The sequence below is a fragment of the Mesitornis unicolor genome, unplaced genomic scaffold (assembly GCF_000695765.1).
Source record: "Mesitornis unicolor isolate BGI_N332 unplaced genomic scaffold, ASM69576v1 scaffold22485, whole genome shotgun sequence".
Classification (NCBI taxonomy): domain Eukaryota; kingdom Metazoa; phylum Chordata; class Aves; order Mesitornithiformes; family Mesitornithidae; genus Mesitornis; species Mesitornis unicolor.
This window is the reverse complement of record NW_010187804.1, coordinates 42,411-53,786: the sequence shown is the minus strand read 5'-3', so window position 1 is coordinate 53,786 and position 11,376 is coordinate 42,411. Positions and strand designations below refer to the sequence as shown.

Sequence of the window (11,376 nt, the reverse complement as noted above, 5' to 3'; positions counted from 1 at the left end):
CGTTCCTTCCTTACAACGCGGGGAACGGCGCAAGTAAGGGACGAGTGAAAGTTTGCAGGGAAGATGCTCCCCCGCGGTCGGGACCTCCCTGGGGGCCCGACAATCCCCCTCAGCCTCACACTCCTCTGCCAAAGGCCGCTTTCCCGAGGAAAAAGACCGTGGCTTCCCTGCAGTTCCACTTCACTCCCTGCCCGTACAGCGTTCACGGGGCTGTCAGCGCAGCTGCACGAGAGTCCCCAGCACTCTGCTCCCGGCCGCGGGACGCGAGCGCTGCCCGAGGGTATCGCTCCACGGGAACCCGGGCCTGGGGTGGGACCCACAGGAGAGCGTGTGGGAAGGAGCCTGGGATTCTTTGCACACTGAGTTTTCCTTTTCCCATCCCATATTACCTTGCCTTTTTTTCCTGTACGAAACCCATTTTTAGGAAAGTCTAAAAACGGCACAAGGCACATGAATTTCCACAAGCACTGCAATGGTAGCCGAAGTACAGTGGATCCCAGCATCATTATGTGTCTCACAGATGGACCAGAGCTAGGAGAGAAAGGGCTACTGCTGGAAGTGCATCTAAATCCTCTGGTTTAACAGTAGCACCAATACTACAAATACCTTGGATACATCCAAAGTGACATGCATGAATTCAAATCAGAAAGATCTTAAGTTTCTCCTTGAGAAATAAGGGTGGGAGGGTGCTTGTTTAAGTAACAAGTTGAATCAAACCCATATAGCAACAATGCTATTTATCATATGTCAAGATGCTTCAGATAGCTGCTGTAATCTAAAAGTATGCACACTAATAAGAGGTCTCTCCTTCTAGGTCAAAAATCTCTTTCCTATTTGTACAGGATATACTCCAATGCAAAATTATAGATGGACAATTCAAGCAGCCAACTGAAGGAAATATGAAACTAAAGGGAACAAACTTTCATCAAGGGTCTAATCCTAGAAGTTGCTTAATATCCTCTGACTGAATTACAACTAGCATTCTAGAAACAAAATGCTGTATTTGGATTTGCAAACACTGCTGTTAGTATGGTAAAAGATAAGTAGAATGTGAAATGAACTGATGTATAATTGTTCTTTATGACAAGAAGTATTCCATATTTTTAAGCCCTTTAAAAATACAATTCAAGATCAGATAGAAGACAATTTCCGATCTGCTCTCACATATGAAAAAAATACTGTCATCCAAGTAAGATGTCAGAAAGTTACATTTTTCCAAACAAGCATAACTTGCTTTGTTTCCGATACAAATTACAAAACCAGCTCAAAATCGCAAGTACTGGGAAGCACTGCTGACTTTCTCAGGTGTCATTCACTCCTTGTGCCCCTCACTTCTGTTCATAGAATTCTGGGATGTGCAGACACAATCGCTGCTTTTTGGCACAGGTGCATACTTTTCGTCAACAATAAAATATAATACTACCCTGTAGCTGTAAGTGACCCAGATGCAGTACGTGCTGAAGTGCAGTCACATGTTTACGTTGCACCCAAATTGCTGAAATCTTAGTAATGCGCCATGCTTGGTATTTCTACTTAACTAGAATTTACCATGATTTTATTTAAATAAATCAAAGCCGTTGCCTCTACAAAAGGGATGGCTTTTCTTAACAGCCTGATCGGCCGATCCAAACTTAGTTATCGACATAGCAATCGCTTCCACATTCAGGAGACAATGATATAAACACCGGATTGAGACACCGCTGACTAATCTGCTGGTCACAATCTAGACTCTGAAACACCACTTGTAGGTGTATTTCTGTGATGTCACTAACAAGGTTGCATCATCACTGCATAAAATCAGGCAAGAAGCACAAAGGGATTTAGCAGAACTTTGGCCTGGGCACAAAGCCATGCCAGGCTGATGCGGCATCGCTCTGGCAGGGCTTCCCTTGCCCCGCACTGACTGGCATGCCCTACAACTTCTTCCCTCACTCAGCCCTTTCACCTTGCTCTCACTGCTCTCTTCCACCTCTCATGCTCTTCCCTTTACCTTTCCCTCTGCCTCAGTCCTGCCTTCAGCATCATCCTCCTCTTCCTCATGTATTTGTCTCCTTTTAAATGCATCCCACTCTAAACATGCAATAAACTCCACAGAACTCATGTGCCATTTGCAACCATCTGGCTGAGCATCGTCTCAACGTGCTTGCACCTCTTTGTGGTCTGTCTTTTGACATTGCTATCTAGAGAAACTGGGATTTATCCTGGACAAGGATTAGCTGCTGTTATGACTTACCTAACAAATAGGGTTTTAAAATCTCATACCTGATAATTACCATCTACATGCACTGGTCATTCACACCTGTGTAATACACAAGCAAGTTGCATCAAGTCTGTAACAGTACTTTTGATTTCACAAAACGCGGCAAGGAATCAAGACAAACTTAAGCTGAACCCCTAAGATGCGAGGGCCAGGCTGCAGAGCTGGCTGTAAAGAGCGGTGAATCTTCTATACTTCCCTCTGTTACACAGCGCACCAGGCAAGCTTTTCTCTTCTGTGACATGCCTGTGGTCACTGGCGACAGAGGTGGAAAAAAAAAAAGCCCTAAGCTCCACAGAACTAACCTGAAGGTGCCAAAGGGCTGAAATATTCCCTAAGGATTCCCCCTTTCAATCTGTATTTACCCCTAAAGATTTTTTCAACACTGTTGAGAGCACACAGACTATTCAGAGGCTGGAGATGCAGCTCCATCAGCCTGACCGAGGGTGCTCTGAAAAGACTACAAAGTAAATTAATCAATTTTGTAATGGCCTATATATTAAAAAAAATAAGTCAGCCTACTAGAATTTTATCAACAGTAAAATCTTTGACATGCTACCCAGTCTCACTGAACATTGCTCATCTCTCCTCAGTATTGTGCATCCTCCGGGTTTGACTGCTGACTCTGCTGCACAGAGCAGTAGTGGTGCAGCAAGAGAACAGCGTGTGCAGCTCTTTGGCTGCATGTTGTTCTCTGCCTAATCCACTTTTCTCCAAGCACAGAAACCACCCAGCTGCCCAGCTAGGAGTTACAAATGCCACAGATCTCAGTTCACTAATCAAAAATGTTTTGTCACAATTATGTATCAATGCAGCGTGACTTACCGTGCGGATGAGACCCAGGCCCAGGTGGATTCCCTCACATCCCAGCATCCGAGCAAATTGCAAGCAGTGGTCACGGGGAGCCATAATGTACCGCACCGCAGGCCCATGGCAAAAGTCCTGCTCAGCAGCACAGGAACCAGCATGCCCGCAGATGTGAAGCCTGCCTAGCTCTGAGGAGCTGATGGCTCACCAGTAACCTGGCTCAGTGAGTGGAGCCATGAGTGGGCCACTCACTGGCTCTGCAGCCTGATATCCTGAGTCCAAGCGCTGGGCACTTTGATACAGATAAACCAGGGAGCAGACACCTTATTCGGGGACCTAACATTTTCAGACTTCACCTCTCCCAAAAGCCCTGTGGGTCCTGGCTGTTTTGCTCCTGGCCATGCAAAGCATCCTCTTGACAACTTACCATAAATACTCTGAAATAATTTTTCAGGACCATCAGCAAAACTCTTGCTTGCCCATAAAGGGAGAAAAGTCACTTTGAGGAAAGGACTTTCGAGTTTTCCAAGAAGTTATGAGAAAGAATTGAAGTTATGAGAAATTCATTGTGTTGCCTGCAACATGGCACAACGCTTTCTCAACATAATTGTTTCGGGGATGGTGCTAAAAATGGGTTAGGAAAGATGTAGTTGCAGTAAAGCCCATACAACAGACTATGGCCAATAAATTAGACATTGCTTGCAGGCATTAGGCTTTGCTGGTTCCCATTCTCTGGTTAAATCAGGTTCAGGGCCCTCACGCTGTGTAAGAGGTTAAGGAGAAAGTCAAACACCTCTCCTTCATGTCTGGAAAATAGTAAAAACTTTAAAAAGAAAAATGTATTTGACTGAGACTAAGTCGAACTGAGAATGCAGGCACAGTGAGGTAGTAAAAAACTAGTAAGGTAAAATACCAATTCTGCTGAAAGGCTGTACCTTTCAAAAGAAAATGAAACATCTGTTATGGTTCTCCACTAAAACAACAGGAAGGTTGCATTATAACAGAGAATTTACACAGCAAGGTTACTTTTACACTCTTAAAGACAGAAAAAACAGTGTGTTAAAATAACACAAACTAGGAAAAAGCCTAATTTCACTTTAGAAGGCACATCAAAGTCTCAGAATAACTGATTTGCTATTGTCTAAGTTAGTAATTATTTAGCTGTTCTAAGTCTTCTCAATGCAAACTGTTTTAAGAGTTTAATCTTAAAAAACCCCTACTTGCCTTTATCTATATACTTCAGAACTCTCATTCAACTTTTACAGTAAGAAACAAAACAAACAAAAAGCAGCTACCAGAAAGCTCAGCTTTACCCGCACATTTTCAGCAAACAGTTACTGAAAGGAGCTGTAAGTTAAAAGTAGGGAGAAGAGGTGGCTGGAGCTGCTGGGCTGCTGCAGACACCCTACCCCTCAGCTACCACTGGTCTGTTCAACCAGCGCGGCTCCATCGCGGGGTTGTATTAACTGGACGCAAAGTGGTTGTCCCAAGAGAGCTCAACTACACTTCACTGAAGATAAGGTGCTCTCGTGGCTCGTTAGGTTCTTAAACATCATTACTCCAACATAAGTGTTGATTGATTAAACTGGATAGAACTAACAAAATATTTTAGGGGCACACCCTTTACTTTTAAATCTGACTCTAACCTATGTGTCCAGAAGGCACACGGCTCTTGATGATTAACTGCAAGCTTTATTCCAGTTTATTAAAGTACAGCTTTAATTTATTCTAACATCTAAGGGAGCTTTGTTACGTTTGTAACAATGTAACAATGAGCACAGTATTTTTAATTTGTGAGGCTCAGATTTTACTACTACAGTAATTTTAAAAGAAAGTTGTACCTATAATTAAGTGCATAAGTCTTTCAAATAAAGACTTCTAAATTAAATGAATCCCGTATATATAATGCGTCTTTTAGATAGTTAATTCTAAACTTTTAACAGCTATTATAATAAAAAGAATGAGACACTTTCAGTCGCTTGAGCAAGCACTGTTGAAAAGTGACAATGTATATTACACTTACAGATTTTCAACTGATAAAAATACTCATCTAGAACAAGAACAATGACTAATTTTACCAAATATTTACAAAATTTAGTTATTCACTCAGGCAAGGTCAAATATAAGAGCAGCTAGTTATACAACACAAACACCAGACAAGATATGAGATTCAAACCAGTGTATCCCAAGTCCATTAATGTAAACATCAGTTCAAGACTCATCTTCTCAGAAGTCTGAGTTACCCAGCACACAGTGGCAATAGATTTAGAGATGCTAAACTGTACAGACTTAGGAAACCTCTAGCACAACAAGTAACAACTCTGCTCTTTCCTCTTACCTTATCAAACACAGTTTAGCTGTGTATGGCTAAAACTATGCCTTCTCATCTGCATGTTACTATCACTTTATAGGACCATTGTTCTAAATCCCTGTTCTACAATAGCTACTTAAAATATATGAAAAAGTAAAAACTTTCACCTAAACTGTGTCTTTTCTGTCACCTTAAATCAAGACGCTGTGCTTAATTACCTCCTGCCTCCACTGAGCCAGTGAAGCCTCCTGGTTTACCAGTATTTGCAAGTAACTACTACAGCGTGCCTTCAGTAGTCCTGTCTGCTATTCCCATGCTTGAAATATGGCTTTATCACTTTGCTCCAGACAGGTAGGACAGCACAGTTCCTCTTCTGTCATTTGTCTGCTCCCAATTTTTAGACAACAGCTTTACAGACTGAATTCCAACAGATTTGAAACCCATCATACCCAGTCCACTCGCTTCCCTTGCTCAGGAAGGGAGCTACTCCTCTTTTTAAAGTGTGCAGACACCATTTCTTTTGATTATAATGATTAGAAACAGCTGTTGATTTGGGTTTTGATCAAATAAATCTGGCAACTTCTGTACTCTCTACTGATGGCTGGAGTTGCTGAATTTTATTTCATTCAACTGAAAGCAGAATTATTCATCTGGGTATCTACTCAAGATCTCTGTTCAACATACGTGTATGTTATAGCATCTTTAACATAGTGACAGCACCCAACTTCACTTACACGTTATCTGGGACAGTTTAAAACCACAGTCCATAAATAATGACTGAGCATGAGAAACTGGTAGAATGGCTAAGGCACAAGCTGCTGAAGATGCTGGATTATAAAGAAGTCAGAAGAAATTCAAACGACAGTAGCCTTGCAAGAAAAATGCCAGGAAGACGTAGCAGTTACCATTGCACAAGAAATAGGATGGGCAGTTTCAGGTATAAAATGTAGCTGCAAAATCTGTGAAGCCTGGGGTGGAACATGGACCTGAAAGGTGTTGACTTGAATGAGAGGCTCAGGCATAAGAAGAGACTGAGAGATCTACAGGATGCAAGGAAATGCGGGAAACAGTGCCAGGATTGCTCCAGAACAGCCTGTTTAGAAACAAGAACTAAAAAACTCTGCAGTGAAAACATCAACCAACTGCTCCTTTTATTTGTTAACACACTATTTCAAACAAAGTATACATTACTTTCTTGAAACATATTTGATGTCATACAACAGTACGTAAAAAAATAGGTACTTTAGTTGCAAAATCTCACAATGTAATTAGATGCTAGCATGTTGTCCAGTACACTCAAAGTATGTACAATTATGCCCCAAAATGATAATTTCACAGGTTCCTGTTGGCTCTGATGCAAAGCAAGGAAATAAATTGTGATAAACTGTTTCTTTGGTACCTTTCCCAGCTAACAACCAGTGACTTAAATAACAGATAAAATGACACTACGTCTAAAATACAGTAGCAGATCTCAGCGTTACTATCTTAACAAAAAATGTCCATACAGGCAAAAAGGATCAGTATACGTTTAGATGTAATACAACGGTTTGGGGATCCAACAAATTAATTTACAAGGTTTTAATACTGTTATTTTTAGGCCTTTTTACTTCCTTAGGACTGTGTTGTACCTTGGCTTTTTACTGAGTTTTTTATTAAAAAGTTTGTGTTCTATCACACACACCTCGTCATGGATATAAGAGGGATTGATCCTCAGAAGAAAGGAGAATAACCTCAGTACAAAATGGTAACTCTGGGGAAAGTCCACGTCTCTGTAATGAGCCAGATGACCACACAATCTGAAAAGAATGAGGGGAAAAAAAGCACCCTAAATTACACATGTATTTAGTTAGTATTTAGCTAGTATTTATATACTTAATTGTAATCAGAGGAAAACGATACATTTTACCAACAGCATAAATCACAATTCCAGTCTACAATGTTGATTTTGTAAAGGGATCCACTCCTGCAATCCCTGAAGTAGAGAACCAGACCAAGACGTGTTCAGAGATGGTGACGGTAAGAAGGAATAGCATGTATAGCTTCTTGCACTATGAATCAGGATCATACTTAACCAGAATACGTTCTTTGCCTTTCAGGATGAATTTGAACCAGTGTTTGTTCTGCCAGCTTTTGGCAAATGTAGCAGCATGAAAATGGCTCCCTTAACCTATTTTTAACATTTCTAAGACTATCCAATGCAGACACTCTAGGCTCTTTTCTCTATTCTTCACCCACACTCTCTGTAGGGTCCCCTCTCTTCTTCTTGACACTACAACCCATCCATTTCTTGTCCATCACCTTTGTGGACTAAATATAAATTGCCTGTCTAGAAACAAAAGAGAAAAGCTAGGTTCAAGTCAATGGAGTAATATAGGAAACATTGGGGCAAACATTGATCAGATTGACAGGAAGTAATTAGTGCTGTAGCAGCCTTCTGCTTAATTATTTTGTAGCTTTCACAGTGAATATGTTAATGAAAGTGATGAGGTGATTTATTGATGAAGTATATAATGCAAATAAATTGGATCTGCTGGTACCAAATGTCAGACTGAACAAAAGATGACACAGAGGACAGACTACAGAGAAAGCTCCGTAAATGTTAAGTTCAGCAATTTAGGTTGAAAAAATAGCCTGTTTTGTGTTAGCCCCAGATTTGTTCTTATTAAAAGTGGTAAGTTTAAAACAGTATAAAATCCACTGTTTCAATTGTTTAAAAAAATCTTTTGCATGGATATGGGGATTTAGATGTTATTCACCATATAAGCCCTATGCATCTTCTAGCTTACTAAGTACTGCCGGGATGTGGAGAAGCAGAGTTTAAAATTTCCCCTCTGTCTGATTCAGAGCAGCCGTCTTAAATATGCACCAGAACAAGGACTGGAACCTGTCTGTCCAAATTTACAGGCAAGCGTGCTAATTACTACACTATGGAGCCATTTGCTCACTCCCTCTGGCCCAGCAAACACTTACATTTTACCTCTAACTGGAGAACAGATGGACCCATCCTGCAGTGCCATGCAAGCCGCCCTTGGAAAGTGAAGTCTTTGTTTAAAGCCTCCTGAAGTCAGGCAGGTTGGAAATCTGAACCTAGATTTCTTGCGCCAGAGGTCCCATCCTCAGCCCTACCTCACGCTCTCCAAAAGCTGCCAGCAACCTCTTACAAAAACTAAATTCAATCAGGAATTTCAGCAGGGTCAGAACAAGTTAGCTGACCCCACAACCCAATGCGTTTGCTGAGTCTGAGCTTCACTGAGAAATTATGTTGGTTGAACCAAATCTGCATTTTCTGGCTAATATAAATTAAGACATTTTGCTACATTCTAGTCTTAACCCTGAGATTCAGCAGTTACAGCTCTTAGGGCAACTCACGTATCAAATCTCAGTTTTCACTGGGGGTATGGGAGTGATCTTGTATTTTCTGAGGCAAATGCATAATTACAATACAGTAAAGCACCCATCGGATTAACTGGAGTTATACTTTTAACATGAGTACCTAAACACACAGAAATCTTTGCCTCATTTTGTGCTGGTTTTGTGCTATTTACCCCGGGAGCATCTCTGAAGAGCTAAAAAAAACTCTTTCAGTAGTCCCAGTTAGACGATGCTGATTCTTAAAGAATTTGTAATTTTGTTTTTACTTCTGTTATACATACACACACTTGCATAGCACAAAACCTCATATCTGAGGGAGTAGATGATGTTTTCCAAAGTTAAGTAAGTGTCAGATGTATAATTAACTACTTGCATTGCAAATGATATAATGGGAAATTTAACCGGTAAGAATTTAAATTCAAATCTTGTTTCATGAAGGCTATGACAGTTTGCCATTAACATTTTAATAAATTACATATGAAAATGTAGGCTTAAAACCAGACTTTGCATGAAAGATTATTCACACAAACACACACTGAAATATCCACTTATTCAGTGTGTACATAACATTTACGTAAATTTGTGGTAAAAGGATTATTACCTCTCCTCCCTTCAAAAAAAAAAAAAAGCTTCTTATTCACACAAAAGAATGAATCCATACAACCAAAGCTCATGTAACATAACACTGTGTTTACATTATTCCAGCCCATTTCTGTCACAGTGGATATGTGAAAGGTAACGTGAAAAGGAAAATAAAGATAAGCAAATAAATCCACTGAAAGACAGAAAAGACTGCATACATGGAAAAGGCAGATATTTTCAAGGGTACTATTCAATGTTTCAGAAATCAGTAACGTAACTCTAAGATTCTGTAGGGTCTGTTGTTATTCAATGTGCTAATGAAATCTCACTTCACATTAACGCACCCCGACCTCTTTTCCAAATAACACCCTCCAGTTGCACATGAGAAATTCAGGAAAATCCAACTCATCTGCAAAGTTCATCTTTTTCCCTGATACCTACCAGTACATTCATTTTCTGGATTAGGACTTCATGACACCAGCAATGGCAGGTGTATGATCCAGAAGCCTTATCTACGCCACCAGGGGAGTTTGCGAGAAACAGTATTTTAGATATTTTTGATTTCTTGAAGTAAATGCTGCCGAACCCCTACACTCCCTCAGCAGGGCTTTTGCTCTGTCTCTGGACATGGTTCTCTGCCAGCACCTACAAAGTAGAAAACTCACCAATTTTTGCAGAATCTGGGGCAAGAGGAGAAGATACTAAAGGAAGAGTGAGAAGTTTGACACAAAGCAGGCAGATACTGAAATACCTCTGTAACTCTGTACAAGGCTGGATTAGCTAGGCTATCACTCTCCTTGCTACTTAGGTCCCTTAAAGAAACTAGCATGAGTGTTTCGACATACCCCTAACTGAAAGAACAAAATCCCTTTCACTTGCCAAGTCAGGATTTGGGAACAGTTCTCTAGTAAAGACTTCACTAAACTTCCTTAATAGCACAAAATGTTGTCTTTTCCCATATTTCTTCTTTTACTTTTTCCAGTAAAAGAAATTTCATCTTTTACTTTTCTGCTTGCACAAAATACAGCTGTTCATTGCCAATATGCACTGCTGATATGCTTAGATGAAATAGTGAAAGAGTCCTTTTCACTCATAACTATTTTTAAAAAATATATTCTGGAGGCATTGTCTGCTTACTTCAACTGCTAATTTTAACTTTGATTTTTGATTAAGGTCACCACAAAAAAAGGATAGTGACTTAGAAAATTAGTTTCCTATGTTTTTTGGGGGGCCAGGAGAGAGAGGAATGGAACAGTTTTTCCGCTCTCTGGAGAGCTGCAGCACAAGTTTTTTCTATAATATTATGAAGATGGAAGTGAAGTGAATATTTGGATGTAGCTGCTACTCTTGCCATGTGACTCGAGTTGTTGATTGTGTCTCATCTTCTCTCTTCTCAGAAGCTCCCTTTTATCATTCTTCATATTACAATTTGTCTGCTCCCAACCCAGGACTAACCATTCCGCACGCACCCCTTTCTAGAAATGATTTTAACTGTATGTGAATATATAGCTGTGTACACACCACATATTTGTCATTTGTGAAAATAGATACATGGCACTTTGTTTTCAGGAGAACTTTCCAAAATGTGTGTAACAAAAATTTGAATACTTACTTCTCAGTGCATAGTTTAACTGTACACAGCCAATAGTCAGGGTTCATGGCTGTAAGTAAACCATGTTTTTCTTGCAAAATTCCCTTCAGGCTATGCCCGTGAAAACAACTCCTATCTGTGTTTTCTTCAGACCAACTTAACTGAAAACTTGAAGGATTTGGCTTTTCAGCAGGTCGCACTGAACCAGACAGCTTGCCAAACTGATTTTGTAAGTTCACAACAATTTCTGTACAAATAGAAACAAAAAAGCAAGGCAAAAGTATTACAATACTGTTTAGAGGTGATTAATACAGGAAAGAAATAGAGTGTTTGTGCCTTTTTTCCTCCTTTTTATTAGTTTTTTCTTTAAACCTCTGTATGGAATACTGAGAAACCTTGAAGGTCTGTATGTTCTCTCTCCCATTCAATTTAAAATTCAACTCTGTCACATGCTTT

The 11,376-nt window shown here is 40.1% G+C and overlaps 1 protein-coding gene across 1 annotated transcript in view; it reads right to left on the bottom strand.

Annotated features, from left to right (window-relative positions):
• Window positions 1–6,978: 6,978 nt before the first annotated feature.
• Window positions 6,979–11,376, bottom strand: part of TAF1B (TATA box binding protein (TBP)-associated factor, RNA polymerase I, B, 63kDa) — a gene marked incomplete at its 5' end in the record, with an annotated part of 46,241 nt that continues 41,843 nt past the window's right edge. Inside the window, 2 exons of the mRNA XM_010185592.1 lie at window positions 6,979–7,171; window positions 10,942–11,167. Of these exons, the coding sequence (XP_010183894.1) occupies window positions 6,979–7,171; window positions 10,942–11,167 (419 nt within the window). The remainder of the gene's footprint in view (window positions 7,172–10,941; window positions 11,168–11,376) is intronic.